Source organism: Haliotis rufescens, unplaced genomic scaffold (genome assembly GCF_023055435.1).
Source record: "Haliotis rufescens isolate VD_foot unplaced genomic scaffold, xgHalRufe1.0.p SCAF_9, whole genome shotgun sequence".
In the NCBI taxonomy this organism is placed as follows: Eukaryota; Metazoa; Mollusca; class Gastropoda; order Lepetellida; family Haliotidae; genus Haliotis; species Haliotis rufescens.
In genome coordinates, this window is record NW_025964383.1 from 13,244,048 (window position 1) to 13,268,626 (window position 24,579).

The following is a 24,579-nucleotide window of genomic DNA, read 5'->3' on the forward strand; positions in this document are numbered from 1 at the left end:
CAAACACGCAGGATCTAAAGAATGTATCGAGATTTATTGTAAAAATGTCCATTAGTATTAAAAATGCTAGGTAATCACATGTTGTTATTAACTGCCATCTTGCCACTTGCCACTGTGGATGAAATACTTACGTTTCCCAGAGGTGGTGAGGAGAAATAGGGTTTAACGTCGCGTCTAAGATTATTACACTTATATAGCGACGTGCGTGCGTGCGTGCGTGCGTGCGTGCGTGCGTGCGTGCGTGCGACCTTCTTATTTCTTATAAAGCACATTGGATTCCAATCTCAGGTTATCACAGAATGTTATGCAGTTCACAGTATCTTGACATCGGAGAGAAGCCTTCGTAAAATAGCACGACTACAATTTAACCGAGAATGCTGTGTTGATATGAGATCTTGGATTAGTTTTGCTCTCCTAATGGCGTGTGTGCTGAGATATAATAAAAATTATCGAAAAAATCAGATCAGGCGCTAAAACAACCGTATGACGCGGAACCTCGTTTTCAATCGGTTATCGGCTCAACACGTGGTTTTCGGACATTGTTCGAAGTGTGTCATCTCGGTATTGGCGCCTCTGACCGTTGTCCAGGACATGACCATCGATCTTACATATCTTGGTTTGGAGTCACTTGGATAGTTCTTGGACGTTTCAGTGACGTGCGTTAAGAGAGAAAGAGAGATAGAGAGAGAGGGGGGGGAGGGAGAGGGAGGGAGGGAGAGAGAGAGAGACGGGGGGAGAGGGAGAGAGAGAGAGGGAGAGGGAGAGCGCAAATCGTCCTGTATGTCGTCGGTATAAATCTCATCGTCGTACAAAACAACTACATTGAATCGGGTGGTCACAGGCTCATGATCAGTGACTTGCCTGAATGCTTGACATTGCATCCGACGAGACGGGATGTTACTGATGAAGCCAGACACTGGATGACTCAAATATTTACAGACAGCAGTGATATAGCTGGCATATGGCTGAGTGCGGCGCCTAAATACAAACAAACACACATACATATCATCATCATCATCATCATCATCTTCATCTGCTCAATGTTATAAGAGGGAAATAAATAGAGGACAGTTGTCTTGTCTTGTCAGATCTATAATGTGTTACTCTTATCAAGTGACTGGTATTTTCACGAGTGGAGCAGCCACAAGTTAATCTCTTAACTTTGCAAATAAGATAAACATTGTGTTTGACGAGAAAATTAAAAATGTTCCACTTATCATGTTTTTGTGGACTGAAAGTCGTTCGGGAATGAAGCGCTATTTCTACATGTTATTTTACTCGAGTGGAACATCGATTATATATACTCTTCAAAAAAAGAAACGCTATGCCAGTTTTGTGTGAGTTAGGAAAATACATTTACACGAGCAACCGAACGGGTATTGAGCCAAAATGTTTTGGGGAGAACACTTGGTGATTGTAGTCATCTCAGTTATCGGTACATAGGAAAAGTCCAAGGTGAAGGTCCGTTGGAATCTATAGCGGCCTGACATCTCCTGCCCATGGAAGAGACGAGTATGCGAATCACATCCTGGAAAATTGTAGCCCACTCGGCCTGCAACGCAAAAGTCAACAGCTGCAACGTGGTTGACGTCGGCGTAACCGTCTATCCAATTCATCCCACAGGTGCTCAATCGGGTTCAAATCCGGGGATCTGGAGGGCTAGGGAGAACATCAACGTTGTTGTTGTGTAGACAGGCTCTTGTGATCCGTGCTGTATGCAGTCGAGCGTTGTCCTGTTGGAATACACCGTTGCCGTTGGCTGCAATTTGGGGGACGTGTGGTAGGAGAATTTCGTTAATGTATCGTTGAGCCGTAAGATTGCCCTAGATATCAACCAACCCTGTCCTGCCATTATGAGAGATAGCCGCCCACATCATAAGGCTACCCCCACCAAACCGGTCCACTTCCTGTACGCAGTTTCCGGCCTAACGTTCTCCACAACGTTTGTAAATCCGTACTCTTTCATTCCCTCGACGGAGGAGAAATATTGATCTCGATGTTGTCGACTCAATATTACACGTCAACCAGGACGTCTTGCTCGTAGACCTGCTGCTCTTAAACGGTTTCGTACGTTCTGGTCGGAGATTCTGCGCAGTCCGGGGATTTGGGATGCGGTTGAGGTGGCTGTGGTCGTGCTTTCACGTAGATTGCACAGTCAAATGTAGCGATCTTGTGCGGGGGTGGTTACTCTTGGTCGTCCCGGCCTTGGCCGATCACGTGTTGACCCGTGCTGTTGAAACTGATCCAATAGCCTTGTGATGGTGCTGGGTGCTACATTGAAAACGTTGGCTACAGCTGATCGGGATTCCCCTGCCTGCAAGCTGCCTATGACGCTGTTTCTTTGCACTTCTGTTAATCTGGGCGTGTTGTTGAACTGTCACTGTTCGATTGACACAGATGCCAGGCAATAAAAAACCCTGCACTTTACTACCGTTCATAGTGTTGCTGAACGTGTAGTACGTGCAACTCCATGGTCCTTTTGTTAATGTACTGGGTGCGTTTTTTTTCCGAATCGTACATGTTTCCCGACTAATGGTTTGCATGTCCTTGTTGTGATCATTTTGATCCGGGGAATTTGTCACTGACACTATAACACATTAAACCACTTCGTTTTGTACTTCATGGTCCGGTAATTATGCTTTTATTGCCAAAACAATTTTTTTATCGCGTTTCTTCTTTTGCAGATAATATTTTGGGATGCATACAGTATTTCATCACTAAATGCAATATCAACGTCAGCATATAACGAATATACCGCTTAGGCTATGTTTCAGTCTGACCATCTACTCACCAGGTTTTGATCCATGAAGATCCGGGGTTGAAATAGATCAGCAACCCATGTTTGCCGCAAAAGTTGACTATGCTTGTCGTAAGAGGCGGCTAACGGGATCGGGTGAGCAGGTTGGCTGACTTGGTTGATGCATGTCATCGTATCCCAATTGCGTGGATCGATGCTTATGATGTCAAGCACTGGATTGTCTGGTCCGGACTCGATATTTTACAGACGGGTTTATTTCGGTTATATCAGCACAGGGTGAAATAAAGTGGTCCTTGCCGTATGTCACTTTAGATATAAACAAAAACAGGTATAAGGTGCAGACAAACCGAGACTAATAATCAGAGATTCGAACTCACGATATAGACACCCTGGCGACACTGACAAATGCAACACTTTGAAAGCATTTGAGAATAACTCGAATACTCACTCACACACTCACAGCAACATTTGAGCATGTTAGTTGCCTCTTTACCAAAACGACACATTGAGAAAAAACAACTGAAGTCAACTCTGTCTTCATTTATATATATTGGTGAGGTGAGGTGAAATGGAGTTTAACGTTGCGTCCAAGATTATTGCACTTATATAGCGACTATATATATTGGTACATGAGTAGCTTTATCAATCGACATACACGCCAATAAATATAAGCGACAAAAACACAATTCCATATTCAGAGGAAATCTCGGTTGCACGCTTTCAACCAATTCATGAGCATGTGTTTATGAATCACTATCAAATAGTTATGATACTACGTGAGCGCATCCTGTCACAAACAAAGTCAAAGGCAAGTCAACTGTTCACCAGAAAAAAATACGGGAACATACGGAACAAGTCAAACTATGGCATTGCATCATTTTTGTCACGGATGCGTCAAATATGGAAATGTCTTCCACAAAAGGTTTTGAAGGCTTTACGTATTGTAACCAGGAGAGTGAGTGAGTGAGTGCGTGAGTGAGTGAGTGAGTGAGTGAGTGATTGAGTGAGTGAGTGAGTGAGTGAGTGAGTGAGTGAGTGAGTGAGTGAGAGAGAGAGAGAGTGAGAGTGAGAGTGAGAGTGAGAGTGAGTGAGTGAGTGAGTGAGTGAGTGAGTGAGAGAGAGAGATTTACGCCGCCTTTAGCAATATTCTAGCAATATCACGGCGGGGGACACCAATAACACGGCGGGCTTCACATATTGTACCCATGTCGGGAATCGAACTCGGGTCTTCGGCGTGACGAGCAAACGCTTTAACCACTAGGCTACCCGACCGCCCCCCATGACCTTGATCAAACATCTTCTGAGCAAGAGTCGTATGACGCTCTTTGAAGTCGTGGCAGCAAGAACATGCTCGATTGTACTTCAAAAGTTATGAAATGTAAACGCTATCGTTGATATCCTGTGTCTTGTGGAGAGTGTTTTGACCTCTGAAGCTTTATGCACTGATCTGAATATGAAACAGATGAAGTGGCCTCACTGGTCTCCTTAATTTCTAGTCCAGGTGAGTAAATCAGTGGAAGAAATCGTTCATTTGAACGATATAAGATCACCGATATACCTGAAGCTTAAAGTGGCACTGATCTGAAGCAACTCCCCGGGGACTGGTTGTTGCCTCTGTTATTGTTTTTACCCCGTAAATACCCGGATGATATAGCGTCTTTGATTAATGTCAATGTACGCTTATAGTTTGTTACATAACCTTCATGCTTTTACCAAGTCCCTTGTTCATTCATTCCATAATCTAGAAATTCTTTATATAGTTCTCAGATATAAACCAAATTTGTCTGAAATGGAATGGACGTTTTCAATCTGGAACACATTTGCCTCATTTAGTGACAGAAAATTTAATTGACGAAACAAGGAGAATATGGATGATCCTTGATATAACTTCTACTGCTTCCTTAACTATTAGATCCAACATTTCTACATGACGCAACTTAGGTGACACTAAAACTATACATATATATTCATGTTAGATGCAACCGATCTTTAGAAGTGTTTCTTGAAAATAACCATGTTACGAACCTTGTAAAGGGTGGGTGTGGTACCATACAGTTCTTTTTAATATTCAAGCAACATCACGGAAAGAAATCCGAGAATGAACTTCATATGCTGTGTCCTTGTGATGAATGGAATGAGGGTCTTCCCATGTCCTATGAATACTGTAATCACTAGGTACCCAATCGCCTATTTTGTACATACATGTATTTCAACTGGATAAAAGTACATTTTCTTTCCAAAGCTGTAGTATATATTAGTTCCTGTATATCGCCACCTGGGAAATTCTAACTGAGCCGGCAAACCAGAGATAAATGTATTTCAATTCATTTTAACAAGGTTACTGAACTCACTGAACAAAAATAGAGAAATTGTCAAACTTCGTTTGTGTGTAAAACACGCATCATTAAATCTAATTGTTTTATCTTCAGATGTCACTATTTTCATACAAGCTTTATTTTCCTAACTATGCATTTATTTATCATATATCAAAAGTATATAACATAAGGGAATCGATAATGTACGCTATGAAATCGTTTTTACTGCATTCACGTACAGTTCTAGATAATGAATGCCACAAGGCAAAGTGACATATATACTGACCCCTATGATTGGACAATACTGCAACATCAGTGGCATGATCTCTTCTCCACGTCACAATAGCTGTTATCACTGAAGTACTGTATATTGGTGATTACGCCTCCTTGGCCTACATTCATAAAATCGACTCGTAAACATATTTGTTACATTTTTCTTCATACAAGTCACCTTGGTCATATTCAAATGACACAAACTTGAGTGAGTGAGTGAGTTGGGTTTAACGCCGCTTTTAACAGTATTCCAGTTATATCACGGCGTGTCAGCTTAATGTGGGAGGAAAGCCCGAAGTGATGCAGGTCTCAGACGGACACAAACTTGAACATATTACTGTGTACACGGAAAGCAAATGGGGACATGTGTCACAGTTTCAGAGTGATGTCTGTCTCCAAAGTCATGTCGACTGTTATCATCTTCACTCACTTGTTTTATTATAATTTTGCACATGACAAAGTTTATCGTAATCATAAGAAACACGAATGTGCATTTTATATGATCCCATCACAATGTATATGTGAATAACTAAAATTTACATAATATCTTGATAAGGTGATTAAATGCATTCATTTAAGAATTGAACGTCAGTTTGGATGGGTTCATTGATGGGTCAGCGATTAAAGAGCGCTGGTTAAACTGTGTGAACCTCCGAGCTTGCAAACCAATTCGGACGATGAGGATTGGACTGGTGGGGATTGAACCGGGTTTTGTGTTAATTGTCAACGTCAGGCTGTGTTATATTTGGAGTTTGGGATTTATCGCGCGTGCTGTAATGCTTTGCTTAGATGGTGTTTCTTGTCACTTGAGATGGACCTAATGTATGACCTGATGCCAACTTCATTACTGTGCCCCGTTTCTCGTCATATGCCGCCGCTTCTCGGCCTAGAATGCACGGAGAAGGTCGGCCAACTCAGAAACCGGAATAGTAGATTTCTAATTCCGTCTATGGATATTTTCTCGTCTCCGATGACCAATCGATAAAACAGGAAGGCAAGTTTTGGGGGTTTTAAGTTTCTTTCCTTACCTTTTTATGTTTTATGGTTTCTCAAAATCTTAGATTTTTTTTCCTGCTACGATAGTAAATCGGATTTTAGTTTGGGATTGATCAGGAGGAATCGCGTTTGCTCTGTGTCAGCGGCCACATCTGAGTAGGGTACGTAATGTTTTCATTGGTGCTAGATTCATGTCATTTCCTAAAACAAGGCATCAAAGTCAATATAGCTTAATAAATATTGACGGAAGTAGTTCCTTCAAAAGTTCACACGATCAATTTCACAAAAAATTGTTCACATCGTGTGAACTGTTTTTGTTCGTTCACAGGTGTATGAATTCCAAATATAAGAGCACGTGACTACCCCTTCAGCCAATCAGCATGAAAGAAACAATGTAAACTTCAAAGTATGAAATTATATACATGTGTATCATTACTTACTTTTCATCAACACATAAGTTATAGTGTTGTAAATTCTTCAGGTGGTTATGATTCTTTAGCTGATAATTTACTGCTATCACTTATAGTTCGAGTGTCGTGTTATCAGATTAACATGATTACATGCGTAAATGTAAGGTGACATATACACCTCCTATGATTGGACAAAACTGTACATCAGGCGCGTGATCTCTTGTTCACGTGATGATAGCTGTTATCATTGAACTATATTGGTGATTACGCCTCAAGCCCTTGGACTAGATAAACTTGACTCGAAAACACGCTTGTCTGTAACATTTATATTTTATGCTATATGTACTTGCAGTGGGTATACATTAGATCAGTAACCCACAACCAGTATAATTATGATATGAATTCAATGATTGATTAATACTTCGAAATAAGACATTCTTGAGCCATAACATAAACTGACAATAGGTGTCAATATGTTTGTTGCAGAGAATCGCTAGTCTTCATTCAACTCCGTCGATCCTGATAACGCACAGAACAGCATGACAAGAACCGTTTTATCAAATAGATCAAACTTTAACCACGTGTCGCGAGTTGACCCTTGATTGAGCTCTGAGTATTGTTTATCCCAGCCTACTGTTTGATATTCAACATGCGTACAGACAACACATCGTTCCACATACATTGATCAGACAAGGTGCTCAGATCAAATTGCTGTGATTCTTTGCTCCAAGCATGCCTGCCAACATGACGAGTTATGCATACAATGCATACTGAGACATCAGGCTTCCTTCGTTTCTCTGTCACCAAATGTCAATTCTGGTTGCACCATCTGGTAGATTGTTCACCAGGCTTCACACTGATCTGTGATAGGCATGGGCACAGCATGGTCCATACATCTGATTCTTGCATCAACCCGTATTTTATTTAATCTATGGAATGATGTTTTCAATAGAAAACAAATCTTCATACAATACCAGCTCCCTGATATTCAAATGACACAAATTTGAACATGTGATATTGTACACGGAACGCAAATGAGGGCATGTGTCACAGTTTGATTGTGATGACTTTATCTGCCTTTCGCCATATTATCTGTCTCAGAAGTAATGTCAGTTTGACCTAAACTGTTATCATCTTCACTCACGTGCTGACTCGCCACAGTTAGCGTTTTCTAATAGATATGCATGTACGTGTATTATGTGTGATCCCAGCACCCGCTTGCCTGCTTGCTTGTTTGTTGTTTAAAGTTACGGCAAGTAAGGATTGCTGAAGACCTATTCTATCCCGGATCTTGACGGGTCCTCAGCACAGGCAATACCTGAAGAACTAAAATGACTGTATCATGAAAGATGTGTTGTTGCTATAATATACATGTACATCATCACCTACTGTTTATTAACACGTATTATTCACATGAATCGTGCTGTTGCATAACCATTTACGTGGTTATAATACTTCCGCGGACAATTTACCTCTCCATAATATATAATACCAAGTATTAGAACAGAGAGGCAAGGTCTAAAAGAACGAAACTGAATGATCCGGGTGGTGTTTAATTACCGTTTCAAACTGAGGTGCAGGGTTCACAGGAGTAACTTGCCATTCCATTTGAATCACTGTTTGCAAGATATTTCTTATTTCATGGAGCAAAAAATAATAATCTGTAATCGTAACTATTGATATAGGATTAATAGGATATAATATAACTGTGTGTTATAATACTCCGCTGACTAAAATTGGATTGGGAAAGGGTAATTATTTCTAATATTCACTAACTGATATTGGTTGCTTCGATCTGGCTAATACATGACATGCACTTTAGTGTAGTCAGAGCTGATAACCTTACAGGTTATCCATTGGCGAGTCAAAGGTTGCTCTTGTTTAAAGCCTTGTTTCTGTTCACGGTTGTGAGATATGTCCCACACTCCAGAGTGTGCAGCAACGCACATCTATTACTGATGATCATCAGAGTACTACGCCACTGAAGGTGAGTGGGAAAACCCCTTACATGTTTCGTGAATGAATAACAGTTCTAAAGTTTACTGTTCAAATTAAGAAACTTTGCGCTGCTACATTAAAAAACGATTTAAAGTCATAATGTTGTTACTCGAGCATCGACGCAAAACAACCCACATGATCTTGTAGATATTGGAACGCTATTTGTTTGTTATTTTGGTGTGCACGGTTGTTCCGATTGGATACCCGATTATACTTTGTTCAAAATATGCGGGTTGATATTATTCAATACGAAGCACATGCTGGAGTAATGCAACGATAACTTTTGATTACCGTACGAACAACATTCCTGACATAATGTTTGGTGACGTCCGATAATAAAGGAGACACATCATATCACTGTTGGCATCATGTTAACATAAAAGCAGCAATATTGCAGCCTGATAGCGATACCTGCCAACAAGGGCTGTAGGCTGTTGATGTAACACTGTTTTCATACGCCAGGTCTTTGTGTGGCAAGGTATTTTGATTTTGAGGTGTCGAATGGACAAATAAAACAGTCAAGTATTTTTCAGTATCATGGTGGAATTGTATATACCATTTGATGCTTGTGGCTGTTATACTTTTATTTGATCCAAACAAATTAATGGCTCGGCTGTCAAAGGCACCACAAATAACAGTGCAGAGGTTAATACCATAGCCATAACATGATACCCCTATTATGTTTTCCAATCCAGATTTTGACAAATGATTTGTTAGCATGATATTCATGTTCATGTGATCAACATGTGACTGAGGCACAGCCCATATCAATGTTACAAAAACCTACTCTTCCTTTATAACTTGTCTCAGTGCGTACATTTCCTTAGCTGGTGAAGTTACTTTTCCCTTATACCAGTATATTTTCTTAGCTAGTAATGCAACGTTTCCCTTACATCTTGTCCTAGCTTATAAAGTGACTCATGTCTTGCCTTTTGTCCTGCCTTATCATGAATTATTATGATTATTATCACTGGGCTTTTAGCACCAAACCCATGTTCCTGGAGTTGATCAGAGTGATGCATCTGATGGACCTTGATACAACTTAAATGTTTAAAAGAACCCACTCACTACACAGAGGAAGATCAGATTTGGCTACCTTGTCATGCCTTTGTATTTTATTTCAAAAGATAGGACAGTTTTATCCGAGTAGTTGTGTCAATGATGGAACCATGTGTCATATATAGTGAGTGTTCGTGGTTGGTTTGTTTGCTGTTTAACGCCGCACTGAGCACTTTTCCAGCTATATGACGGCGTTCTGTAAATAATCTAGTCTGGACCAGACAATCCAGTGATTAATATCTTGAGCATCGATCCATGCATTTGGGATCGGTGACATGCATCAACCAAGCCAGCAAGCCTGACCACCCTATCCCGTTAGTTGCCTTTTACGACAAGCATAGTCGCCTTTTACGGCAAGCATGGGTTGCTGAAGACCTATTCTACCCCGGATCTTCACGGGTCTATATAGTGAGTGAGTTATATTTTAATGTCATATGGTGAATAAAGTGACGGGTCAAGCAATATAGTCAGTAAAACAGTCAGGTATATACTTCAGATAATTATAAGTCACAAAGTGAATATATTTAGAGAACTATAATCACTAACCATATAAGTGCAGGTCACATCAAATCTACCCTGACGCCACCTTATGTTGAATCATGCGGACGTACAGTACCCCTCTCTCATGAACGACATCCAAGCAGGTTTAAAGACCTCCCTTTCACTACAAATGGTTGCAGGCACTGTTCTAAATGTGTTATTCCCTATTCTCAACAGGAAAGACACTGCATGTTATAATGATGTATATGTACAGTTGCATTGCCTCATGGAGTAAACATGAAATTAATGGCATTCTTCGATCATATGAAAAGTTGGTCATAATCGTCGGTAAACAATTAAAGACGTCTTCATATAATAATTACCTATAGGGCATCTATTTTCAACAAGATTATCTTGAACAAAGTGTAGAGTTACTCTTGTTAACAAAGCTAGTAAGCCTCTCCTGGTTATTTAAAAGATATAGAGTAATTTTCCAAATTTGTTTATAAATGTATTATTTAAATTCAAAAATGCAGACAAAGCTAATGTTATAATTTGGGGATGAAGTAAGTGGATTTCAAGAAAGAAACGTAGGAGATAGATTACACACAAACTGCTGTAAATATATTTTGGGAGTTGGTAAACAACTCAAGTAATGTTCAAGTAAGGCTATTTAGTAGAACGCGGGAGAGCAGGCATATATTATTATTGAAAGGTGTAGATTTTTGTTGCAAATTATCGAAAAGACCTGAGGATCATTATCCGAAGCAATGTTATTAACTGATGAAAAAATTAGACGTGGCAGGAAGACAGACCTGGCCACCATGTGTAATAGCATTGTTATGTTCAACTAGAATTCTTCAACTATATGCTTTACCTTTGCGGTGTAATAACAAAAGCAAGACTTTGTACGATTAAGTGGAATCGGTAAACTGTGTGAAAGCAGATACATTGAGGTTGAACTCCATTTCATGTTTGAACGTAAATCACATAATTCATTACGTGTTATCTATTTCCCTATCTATCAAAAAGTTCAAATGTTGTAAAAATTGCAATGCTATCAGATTATTATCATGATTCAATAATTTGAAATATGTATGTTGAAGACGCCTCAAAGTGCAGGCAATCATTATTACCTAGCGTCATTAACATCATCCCATAACACAAGGATATATGCTTTGTAGTTTTGTTTGTTGTTTTACCTCAAATAGTATCACACATGAGCATTACCCTGTGTGTATATGTAGCCATGTGTCATGTCCATCAGGGGCACACGGCTGACAGGTTGTATTGTAGTGTTCTGTAATGGTCTTTCTCATTTCTTTGTCTTGTGTTGTCCCTCATGTTGATACAACAGACGACCTGCACATTGTTGCACCTTCAGTCCAAACATACCAAGTTGCAGCAAGACCAGAATCTGAAGGTTAGATCGCTTGTTTATTTTGGCATACTTATGATTAGTAAAACACAGGAATGCTATGCATATATATGCATGTAAATGGGTTATATTTATTGAGCATCTTTGTCTACATATGTGCACATGTGTACATTGTATGCAACGTCGTTAAATTTGGGACATTCAACCTTTTCAAACTTAATTTAGTTACCTGCTTATTGAGCGCTAGTCGCATTGCTTTTCACAGGTTGACAGTGAGTAACGTTGGTATTGGAATGCATTTGGTGAATATGTGCATGCGTACATGTTGTTGTATATCATATTGTAATGTGCCGCCTAAGATACGTGCACAATAGTTTGATACGTGTCGCTTCGTTTCCTGAAAACATTTCGTCCACGCTCATTTAAGTTTTCTGTCTTTCAGAATGGACACCTTCCCAAAGTGTTCTCTCTGTCAGCAGCAGTTTACCCTGAAAGGTCCATCCCCCTACTTACTGCCCTGTCTACACGCTGTGTGTGAGACGTGTGTGACATCTGCAGCTGGTGGAGTGATATCATGCTCTACATGTCAGAGGGGGGTCAACCTCACAGACACCCGTCTCCAGAAGGATGCAGTAAGACAGAAGGAGATATTCCACCTGACAGTCAAACATCGCCCCACAGAGCTTCTCTGTACAAATGAAGATGACGGGAACCAGGCTGTGTGCTGGTGTCAGGATTGTGAAGAGTTCATCTGTGAATACTGCCAGAACATGCACAGCAGCTTCAAACTGACCAAGAACCATGTACTTCAAAACTTTGGTGACATGGGACCGACTGTCTCAAATATTCCATCATATTGCAGTATCCATAAACACCACCCCCTTTATCTGTTTGATAAAAGCTGCAAGAAGTTAATCTGTGCGAGATGTAGGATTGAAGACCACGCAGACCATGAAGTTGTGGAGCTGGATGTGGTTGCTGATATTGTAACAAAACAGCTGGACCATCATAAGAATGAGCTCTCAAAGTTACAGGCTCCCCAGCAATCACATATGCAGAGCCTTAGGCAAGGAAGCGAATTCACAGACAAAACACACAACACTTTGAAAGAAAGTATTGGCCACACATTCCAATCTCTGAGATCACAACTTGACCAAAGACAGAAGGAACTTCTGATCGATCTTGAAAGTCAGACGAAGGAGACCAAGTCAACTCTATATGCTCGTCTAAACACCTGTGAAGAAGAATGGAAGACATGCACTGGGGTTTTAGACTACATCGCCAAAGTCTTCCTCTATGCCTCGAAGTCAGACCTCGTGGAACTGGAGAGTTATGTAGGGGACATAACTCGGAACTATCTAGAAACTCCTGCGCCTCAAACACATGTCGTACCTTCAGCTGTCTTCAACACCAACAGCTTGTCAACACTGAAATCAACCATATCAGTGTTTGGTGCCATTTTGCCAAGGGAAGTGGATGTGGAATCAGTAAAAGGTATTCACATCGAACATCATTGTAGTTTTATTCATTTTTTGTATGGGTACAGTTTTTTGCAAGTTCGTGTGACGATCTATTTCTTTTGCAGCCCCTCAGTTTTCTTCATGTGTTTCTCTATCAAAGACTCATGCTTTGTTTCTGAAGATTTAATGTTCGTAGACTGCACATAACATGTTCCCGGTGTTAATCGTAAGGAGTAATTCGTCTGTTGTTTCAGACAAGGATACTCAAACTGACGATGACTTTATGGCAGACTTGGAAATGAAACACAAAATGGTGAGTACAATCAGGAAAATCAGGAAATCTTGCGTGCATACTGACCAACAAACTGACAAACTACAGGTAGATCCAAAGCAAATTTGCCTCAATCGTCGTAACTATGTTTTGTCATATTGAGAGAAAGTGCATCAGACCATTTAACGCTTGTATTTTCGCAGGACCTGACAGAGCTGAAGACGAAAATTGCTTCAGATGAGAAACATATTGAAACCCTCAAAACACTTACAGACAAGCTCAATGTCGAAATCAGAAGCTTGAAATCGGTTTGTTTTTATTACCTAACATGTACACACCTTTAGACGTGTCAGCGTCTATCGTTTTATTCAAATATGTTGTGTGAGAGTGTCTTGAATTCTTGATATTGATTGCAACCGTTAATGATTGCATGTCTTGGAAATCTTTGACCCATGAGATCCCATGACAGACACGTGCTTTGTTATATAATACATATGCTATATTTTCAGCGCATTGAGGAGAAGGAAACCACAGAGAAGACCGCCTCAAACATCAGGGATGTCTTACTAGGTAAATTTGTATCAAACTTCGTCTTTAAACCTCCCTTAATCACATTATCTCAGATACATTTGATAACTAAACATGCATCTCCATGTCCGAGAGTGGTAAACAGAGTAAAACCCACACACGAAGTCCCCCTGTCTCATCATACATATATATGGTGATGTATATATTGATGTTACAGGTGTGGCCAGAGAATGCGGTGTTCATCTGCTGAAGTCAGAAGTTGTAGACAGATCAATGGTGCTGAAGTGTGAGTACATTTATCATGTATCTCCTTCGATATAAGTTTTGATGTCCATCGTGTTCAAGTATTATAAAACGCCAACACGTATGGAACATTTAGTCACCAACTACGATTGAGGGGCATAGAGTAGCTAATTGGATGATGCTGAGGCTAATGAAGGTCAGGCGCTGGCAGTCTTCGTGTGTCATTGGCTTGTTTATCTGGCCCATTTTAATTACTTACAGGACACGTTGGTAACTACATGTATGTACAACATCAGTCATTACAGCTTAATGTTGCTACATGATTAATTCACAACGCTTTCGTGTGACGTTGTTTTATTAATGATTATTTGTATACTCGTATATGCACGGGGTCGGTGTACGGTTCTCTCTAGGAAGTGACAACATGGAGTCGAAGGCTTGCAGTATATACACATTGCTTTAGACAGGTAGATATATGTATATACAAGAAGCACTAGGTGCCAGGGCAGCACATTCTGTTGGTGCCACGGATCGCCTTACCTACCCCTAGCTAGGCTGGGGGTGCGGCTATATTTCTTTGTCACAAGTCCAAATATTTCATATCCATGGTCAACAGACACGGATTAAGTCAACAATATAAACAACAGTAAATAATGAGTGACAAAGTTGCACACCTCGTTCAGGATGGCTGACAGTCGACGTACAATACAATTGAGATTTGCATATTTTAAGTAATTGCGATTAAGATAATAGACATATATATTTTATGGCTACAGGGTAATTCGCCTTTGTTCATGCAGACAAAGGTCGCCATAACAAATCTTACCCACCATATCATCGTCTTGGAAATGTTAACCTTAAAGTGAACCAATGACAGTTGCCATAAGTAGACATTCCCCCCGTCTATGGTATCACGAAAAATATTAGCCAGAGGGGTGAGTGAGTGTATTGTGATTAACGCCACTTTAAAAATCAATTCTGTTATACGATTTGGTAGCAGCTTAACATAGGTGAAAACCCCGAAGTAATGCAGGTCTTAGGCCTTCAACCTTCTGATGAAGAACCCATGAGCTGACAAATGATATTCTGGGCTAATTTTGAAATCAAACCAAATATCACCCAATTCTGGCACGCCCCCAGTGGAGGGGTGGGTGACAGTGGTTTCAGTGGTTTCCAACAGTGTTTCCAACTGCAGCTATAATTTATCGAGGAAATGAGCAGGAAAATACCGACTGAAATATTCCAGCAACATGACAGCGGTTTGTAAATATTCGAGATCGAGTCTGGATCAGACAATCCAGTTATTGACATTAAGAATATCGATCCACCACGCAATTGGGATACGATGACATGCATCAACTATGTCAGCGAGTCTGAGTACCCGCTGTGAAGAAATGAGTGAGGAAAGAAGTGAGGGGGGTGGGGGAGGGTTGGGTGGTGACAGTTCCAACAGTGTTTCTCACTGCAGCTGTAACCTATCGAGGAAATGAGCAGAAAAATAAAGACTGAAAGCATAATCACGAGCACGGACATTGGGGACACACAAACTGCGAGCACCCTGGCCACCCGACCGCCATCTCAGACGACATAATGGGGACCTTGAAGGGAAGAAAGACGATGCAATCACTGCCAGGCAGACATTTTTACACGTTTGATGCACCTTCGGGATGTTCTGTATATCGTGCAATATCTGCGAAGTTCGTTCTACTTCTAAGATGTAATATCTGAAACATTTTAACATAAACCTCACAATAATAAAAACCGAGCCAGTATGAAGTTGTCAGTGTTAATCGTGAGTATCATGTACTGGCAGGTACAGTGGACTGTTTAACCGCTAAATTGGTCATGTTGTTACCATTGACACTGTTGTGTATGGTGATGTGCGTGTATGAATAATTTCAAGTACATCAATATTCTCATGCCGATAAAGTCACCGTGTTACTGAGACGTGACAATATAGTCTCACAGACTTGGTTCTAAATAACCTGTGTGTCGCTCACGTGTGAAAACAAATGTGTGTTGTGATGTGTTTAGCAGATTATCATTCCAGTGTAATGAAACTGCTATTGCAACACGTTGAACATTATTCATACACTGTTTGTGACCCTAGTCCCCCAATACGTGGATATCAAGGTTCACACATTAAGATTTAAGACACTGGAACTTCTGCATGTATGTCTTGTCATTGTTCTTGCATCCGCCTCCTAATCTGCCCACATATCAACTCTTTTATTATTACTTCCTTCTTTTGAACATTATAGACGGCGACTTGCGAAACGGACAATTTACAGGAGCTAATTTATTTTAAAGGCGAAATAGAGTTTGAAATATTGCATATAGCATTACTACAAAACAATACCAAAAGTATCGAGTGATTTGAATGAATGGATGCGACATAGGAAGGACTAGGTGTAACATACTTATCAACAGAACATGTTGGCGGTGCATTGTAAGGGTACAAACAATCGTGGAAGGCGACATGCGTGTGTGGTAAAAAACATAAACGTTTGAGATGACTTGATCAATAATGAGTTATTCCCAACAACCGGTCAAACTGTCGATGATGCTCGACAAGGTCCGAATCAATCTCCCAATGACAATTTGCAGGATTCTTGTCAATTAATGTTGCAGCGGCTGGCCCAATTCGGCTAACGGCAGCCGTTGGCGTCGGCGTACACGTCCCCGGATTATGCGTTATAGGGGAGAGATCAGAACTCGTGGCTGCTCATTGCAATCTTGTGATGTTTTGCTGTTGGAGGTAGTCATGAACGATACATTTTCGTCTTGAAAGGCAAAACGTGGACTAGCATGCAGCGAAAACGGAACTACTATCGCCGCTAGCATGCTATCTCGGTAGTACTGTCCAGTGACCGTCTTACATGTATGGACAATATGCAGTAGCGTTCTGGCAGTCATAGTGATCCTGCCCTATATCCGTACAGAGCTCGCAGCGATTTTGACAAAATCAAGAATGACCCCCTAGCCAGTGCACGGAGGTGACCCACGTGAGATGTTTCGGGTGTGTTGGGGCGTTAGGCTTTGGTTCCAAAAACTGTTCCATCTCTGGCATCCATATTTCTGGCTTGTCCAATGGACGCAACTCTGCACAGCTATTCGCTGTTTTCTTCTGACGACCGATCGTAACATTTCTCATCATCATGTAGTTTTGGAGAGCATAGACCGTGGCGATAGGTATAGTTACAATCATAGAAAACTGAAGCAAATGATATTGAAATATCACACCATCAATGAGGCATTATTCAAAATACAAAATGCACTTAGTGCTGATGAGTAACATATGACATAGGTCTTGGGTGAGGTGAGGTGAAATTGGGTTTAACGTCGCGTCCATGATTATTGCACTTGTGTGTGGCTGCTTGTAATAGTCCGGACTGATGCCGATTCAATGCTTGCTCACTGAGATACCATGTGGCAGTTTAACATGAATACCCCACTCAGACACAGTATACTGACTCCGAGCCGACCAGTCCTTGTTTTAGCCCCTCAATGCCGAGCGCCAGACAGGGTAACAACAAGTATCATATTTAACGTCTTTTCGTATGACGCGGCCGGGGATTGAACCCCGGACCTTAAGCACGCGAAACTCTAGTAAATAGCGTTATTGACTTGTATTTACAGGTTATATTTTGCTAATTGGGGTTTGCGTCCATTGACAAAAATTATTTATAAACATTTCCTATTTCATAATAATCAATAAAATTATCCCTACTTGTCACCGACCAGTTATCGCCATTTTTCATGTTATTTCTGAAATATCCCACGTTCAAAGTTAACTGTGCAATAAACTTTGAAAATGGGCAAATGTGCGTATTTCTGTCAGTGGAAAAATCCAATTCTGCTTACGTAGACGGTAGCCGTTGACGTCGGCGTACATGTCCCTGCATAATGCGTTATAGGGGAGAGATCAGAACTCACGGCTGCAAGCTCCTCGCAGCGATAGCCCGTTCGCGGAACTCTCTATACCATCGCTGCCACCAGTCAATTATTTGAGGGACATACATCTGTTGATTTTCTAATCCTGACAGTCATTTTGTTTCAACATTGCGTACAATCATACAAATGTTATTTGTTATGTCATGGAAAGAGTTAAGTCGCTTTTATTTAAATCTTTCTGTCATTTCTCACTGAAAATACTATCTCACTGCTTTAAATATCACTTTTTCATTTTTCATAACCTGCATCGTGAAACTCTAGTAAACAGCGTTATTGGTTTGTATTTACAGGTTATATTTTGCTAATTGGGGTTTGCGTCCATTGACACATTTTTTTGAAAACATTAACTATTTAATAATAACAAACTTATCCCTACTTGTTAACGACCAGGTATCGCCATTTTTCATGTTATTTCTGAAATATCCCACGTTCAAAGTTTACTGTGCAATAAACATTGCAAATGGACAAATGCGCGTATTTCTGTGCGTAGAAAAAAATCATTAGCTTCCTGTTATAACGCGACAACAGGGAATCAAAACAGTGGGAAAAGAAATGTTCCGTCGACAAACTGTACCAGTTATCGCCATCATCTAAACAGCACGTGCCACGTGATAAAGCACACCGCTTCAGTTTTACAAATTACATTTTTTTATTTTCTTTATAAGAAATGCTTTTATCAATTTGTCGTCTGCAAACTGACGTAGACCAATGTGATTTCACACTATGTACTATGGATTTCGCGATATATACAGGGTTATTCACATTTGGAAAATAGCTCAAATAGGTTTAAGAATTGTTTTTGGGGGAAGAAATGACAGACAGAAAGTAAGCTATGACAGAACTGAAAGTGCATCATCGTGTTGTTGGATTTTTGTTTCCGCGTCAGTTAGTCACGTGACACCGCCCGCGTGTCTCTTCTAAAGTTGTATTTCAGCAAGGTGATTATAGGGTATGTTTTTTAATATTTATTCACAGGAGTAATTTTTGTTTATCATTTGTAGATAAATATTTCTCTCTTCTAATGAAACCGAGCAAAGGTAAAACGAGATGCGATCACGTGCGCGCTGTAGCGGGGACTAAGCGATAATTGGTCCTCGTCGACAGCTGGTCACTGGTCAATTTTCAGGGTAACATTCGTGTTCACAGTTAGTTAAAGGGAAAGTTCTCTTTCCACTCGTAATTCCTACTCTGTGGTACAATAGAAATCAATCTAATTTTTGTCCACACAATGACATAAGCGCATTTGATCTTAATTTCACAAAACCAAATGTTTGGCGTGATGTTTTCGAAACCAATTTTCAGAAATCATAAGAATGAAATTGACAACAATTGTTCATCTGCTGGCATCTGCTTTTGAAACTGAGAGCAATCAAACAGCACGCGCCTCGGCTGGAGCGGTGTCGACATGATTTGCACGTTCTGGGCGGGCGGCTGGTCTATTTCGCACGTGCCGCACGACGTTTATTCTAACAGCAAAGCGCGAGGACATTTCAAAATATATTTGTATATTTACAATTAATTTAATTGCTGTTTGGTTTTCGTTTACAGAAGAACACTTTAACATACTCCAAATAATAAAATAGCAGAATGTTCCAGAAATATTTCAAACATGACGTGTTCACTACATTTAATGTAGCTTATTGTTTATTGTGTTATTGACTGTTTGTGTCCTGTTCTGATAATGCTGCCCATCTACTGTCTCCCATCGCCAAGCACCCAGCCCCCTGTGCGTCCTCCAACGTGCTACACCATACTCCACCAACTACCGGATGACGTCACCAGGTCACGTGACACTGTGATCTCAACATCTTCATTTTAAGCTTCTTCCTCATTATACCGCGTTCACTCGTGTTTCTGTCAAACGACGGTGAACAGCTGTGATCGCGAGTATTCGCGCTCTGCGTGATTATTGCGCGATGTGTATCCTTTTGTTTTAGTAATTCATAATCTCCACTGCAAATAGTTCAGTGACGAACCTTTTACACCAGACCTGTTACTAACTTATTTTACATTCGCGTTAAAAGATTTCAGTATACATACACCAAAACGTAATACACAGTAGGTTTTATGTTCATACTACTGCACTGTGATTATATGACACTATTTGTTTATCAGTGCATTGTACTTAGCTGTGCATTCCTTGCATTTGGATAATTTTGTACAACTTTAATACCCCAGTTTGTCTCATGTGTTATTCACTTGTAAACTACATTCATATGTTGTAGGTATACATCTGAAGTATGACAAAGACAGAGTCAATCTCGACAAAGCCCACATCAACACAGAAGGAGACCTGGTCAACAGGAAGTCGGACACCAGACCTGCAGGGGAGGGGAGACTGAAGAAGTACGAGGGCACATGTAGCACTGCCCCCCTCCCCCGGGCTGGCTGTCCCCAGTACTGGGAGGTGGTGAACAGGGTCAGTCTGGAAAAACCACTCACAAGGGACTCCCTCATCCTGGAGTTGGGTATGTGTGGGGAGGAGCAGAGGGACGTGTGTCATTGTATAGGTGGAGAACCCAGCTCATGCAGCATGCAGGTCGCCCACTATACTACACACGGCGGGATATGCAGCATGATATTGAAGGAGGGGAAGCCTGTGCTGTGTCTGCCTGACACTCTCCCCAACACAGCAGGGGTATCACGCACACTACATTACGGTGTTGTCTGTGATGACGCCAGGAAGAAGATTGTCTTCATGGATGTGAAGGAGAATAAAGTGATGTCGACGTTAGACAATGTAGACTCCAGTCAGCCACTGTGGCCGATGTTCGGGGTGTATAACTCACATCTCCTCGCTGTCAGCATGACACTTGTAGTGGGCAGCGACATCAACATGACAGAGGAGAAGAAAGCAATGATTGTCAAGGCGCTGTCGTGATGGTGACAGTGATTGTAAAGGCGCTGTCGTGATGGTGACAATGGTTGTCAAGTGCTGTCGTGATAGTGACAATGATTGTCAAGGCGAAGTCGTGATGGGGACAATGATTGTTAAGGCGTTGTCGTGATGGTGACAATGGTTGTCAGGGCGTTGTCGTGATGGTGACAATGATTGTTCAGGCGCTGTCGTGATGGTGACAGTGATTATCAAGGGCTATCGTGAAGGTGACAATGATTGTCAAGGGCTGTTGTGATGGTGACAATGATTGTTAAGGCGCGGTCGTGATGGTGTCAATGATTGTCAAGGCGTTGTCGTGATGGTGACAATGACTGTCAAGACGTTGTCGTGATGGTGACAATGGTTGTCAATGCGTTGTCGTGATGGTGACAATGATTTCAAGGCGTTGTCATATGGTGACAATGATTGTCAAGGGCTGTCGTGATGGTGAAAATGACTGTCAATGCGTTGTCGTGATGGTGACAATGGTTGTCAAGGCGTTGCATGATGGTGACGATTGCAAAGGCGTTGTCATGATGGTGACAATGATTGTCAAGGCGCCGTCATGATGGTGACAATGATTGTCAAGGCGTTGTCGTGATGGTGACAATGATTGTCAAGGCGTTGTCATGATGGTGACAATAATTGTCAAGGCGTTGTCATGATGGTGACAATGATTGTCAAGGCGTTGTCGTGAAGGAAACAATGATTGTCAGGCCGTTGTCGTGATGGTGACAATGGTTGTCAAGGCATTGTCGTGATGGTGACAATGATTGTCAATACGCTGTCGTGATGGTGACAGTGATTGTCAAGGCGCTGTCTTGATGGTGATAATGATTGTCAAGGCACTGTCGTGATGGTGACAATGATTTCAAGGCGTTGTCGTGATGGTAACAGTGATTGTCAAGGCGTTGTCATGACGGTGACAATGATTGTAAAGGCGCTGTCGTGATGGTGACAATGATTGTCAAGGTCTGTCGTGATGGTGACAATGAATGTCAAGGCGTTGTCTTGATGGTGACAATGATTGTCAATACGCTGTCGTGATGGTGACAATGATTTCAAGGCACTGTCGGGATGGTGACAATGATTGTCAAGGGTTGTCGTAATGGTGACAATGATTGTCAAGACGCTGTCGTGATGGTGACAATGATTGTCAAGGCTCTGTCGTGATGGTGACAATGATTGTCAAGGCACTGTCGGGATGGTGACAATGATCGTGATATGAACACACAGATTTGTTGCAGATACTTTCTGATCAGGAACAACTACATGACTCGAACATGTCTTCTCTGTGAAGAAGGCATTCATCTTCGTATGTACAAATATCACAAGTAAACAGTGTAGTGTGTATACAACACAAAACCAGAAGTTTAACTTATGATCTCCTACACCTTCAACTATAACCCCCTGAACCTGTAATCTTGATGTGATATGTGTAAATGTATATAACATTTAGATAAAAGGTAAAACGTTTGTTGTTGTTTGTGTTTATTTGTTTGTTCGTTGTTTAACGCCGTACTCAACAATATTCCAGCTATATGATGGTGGTCGTTAACTAATCGAGTCTGGACCAGACAATTCAGTGATTGGCGTCAAGAGCATCCATCTGCGCAATTGGGATACGATGGCATGCATCAACCAAGTCAGCGAGCCTCACCGTCCAATCCTATTTGTCCCCTCTTACAAGCATAGTCGCCTCTCACAACTTGCATGTGTTGCTTAAGACCTATTCTGACTTTGATCTTCATGGGTGACGTAAATCTATCATGGTACATGGTACGACACACAATCAGGCAAGTCGCCGAACCTGACCAATCGATGGATGCTGTCGCCTCGTTTTGCATGCTGACAGGGGATAGCAGTGGGATTTCCCTAGATGTTTATCAAACAAAATAAAGTAAGTGACATTGCGATAAGCTATTGTTTTGAAAATAATGACTGATTTTGTAATATTATTTCGGAATGTTCCTCAATAACATTTGTTGAATATGTGAACAGTTTCCGAATACGATTTCAAGGCAACAAGCTGGACTCGTGGGGAGATGAGTGAGTGAGTATGGTTTTACGCCGCTTTTAGCAATATTCCAGCAATATCACGGCGGGGGACACCAGAAATGGGCTTCACACATTGTACCCATGTCGGGAATCGAACCCGGGTCTTCGGCGTGACGAGCGAACGCTTTAACCACTAGGCTACCCGACCGCCCCCGTGGGGAGATGAAGGTTGAAATAACTCATAAGCTGTTTCATATTTAGTAATATAATGTGAAACATAGTATATACCTTATGCATGTGCTGCCACTAACACTTTCACCACCAACACCACCAACACGACCACCAACAACACGCACGACCACTAACACCACCAACTACACCAATACCAACAAGAGCAAGATCAACACCAACAACCCAAACAACAACATCAACAACAACTACATCAACAACACAACCAACCCCAGCAACAACAACACCGACACGACCACCAACAACACGCACGACCACTAACACCACCAACTACACAAATACCAACAACAGCAATATCAACACCAACACCACAAACAACAACAACAACAACAAACACCACCGACACGATCACCAACAACACCAACACAACACCAACAACGACACCACCAACCCTTCCTCCGTGTGGAAGGAGGTGGAGAACACATCACCCCAGGTGCATCTGCTGCGACTAAGAAGACCACGAGTTAACAACAGAAGACAACCACGACTTATGGAAGAGAAACTGTGTTAATATAAACAGCAGGATTATGACTGCCTTGATTCTTTGATGAGTTGATGGTATGCCGGGGGTATGAAATAACCTTAAAGATGGCTTCTTGTATTTTTGTGATTTTGAAGTCTTTGAGGTTGGTGGTGAGGGCTTTTGACTTTATCCCACTGGATGCTTTGGCTTGGGTTGTCATGGATATGGTCTGGATATCGCCGTCTGTCGTAACGTCCTTTGATTCCCCTATCGAACTAGACGTACATGTAGTTGCGTCGTTTAAGCTGTCTGACGTAACGTCGTCGGATTCCCCTTCCGAACTAGACGTACATGTAGTTGCGTCGTTTAAGCTGTCTGACGTAACGTCGTCGGATTCCCCTTCCGAACTAGACGTACATGTAGTTGCGTCGTTTAAGCTGTCTGACGTAATGTTCTCGGATTCCCCTTCCGAACTAGACGCACATGTTGAAGCGTCCCTGTCTCTGTCTGACGTGGCAGCTTTGGTACCACATTTTTAGAACTTTCATTTATTTTTTTAAAACATTTTTATCATCATATTGTACTGAATGGCCAAATATTATAAAATTTGTAAAACTCTTATCAACAACAAACACACAGGATCTAAAGAATGTATCGAGATTTATTGTAAAAATGACCATTCGTATATAAAAATGCTAGGTAATCACATGTTGTTATTAACTGCCATCTTGTCTGCAATTTGTATATATACATAATTATTTATTTTAATGTGCTCTTTGACCACCTTTTGTGTTTTTTTAGAATAAACTGATTCTGATTCTGATTCTGAACACACTACATTTTGGTAGAGATTTCTTATGATTATGGA

General features: G+C 41.1%; 2 protein-coding genes across 2 annotated transcripts in view; both read left to right on the forward strand.

Annotated features, from left to right (window-relative positions):
* The window catches only part of LOC124128229 (sodium-coupled monocarboxylate transporter 1-like), a 136,084-nt gene that overhangs the window by 78,454 nt on the left and 33,051 nt on the right, over window positions 1-24,579 (forward strand). The gene's annotated exons all lie outside the window — the stretch shown is intronic.
* On the forward strand, window positions 12,111-21,825 carry LOC125377499. Its single transcript, XM_048391104.1, has 6 exons — window positions 12,111-13,161; window positions 13,382-13,440; window positions 13,602-13,706; window positions 13,908-13,968; window positions 14,144-14,212; window positions 20,349-21,825. The coding sequence occupies exons 1-6, from the start codon at window positions 12,111-12,113 to the stop codon at window positions 21,002-21,004; spliced, it is 2,001 nt and encodes a 666-aa protein (XP_048247061.1). The 3' UTR covers window positions 21,005-21,825.

Bases quoted from the DNA above. Each gene is read 5' to 3' on its own strand.
- LOC125377499 (XM_048391104.1), top strand. From the start codon at position 12,111: ATGGACACCTTCCCAAAGTGTTCTCTCTGTCAGCAGCAGTTTACCCTG. The intron at 13,441-13,601 runs GTGAGTACAATC...GTATTTTCGCAG, and splicing joins TGGAAATGAAACACAAAATG to GACCTGACAGAGCTGAAGAC. The intron at 14,213-20,348 runs GTGAGTACATTT...CATATGTTGTAG, and splicing joins CAGATCAATGGTGCTGAAGT to GTATACATCTGAAGTATGAC.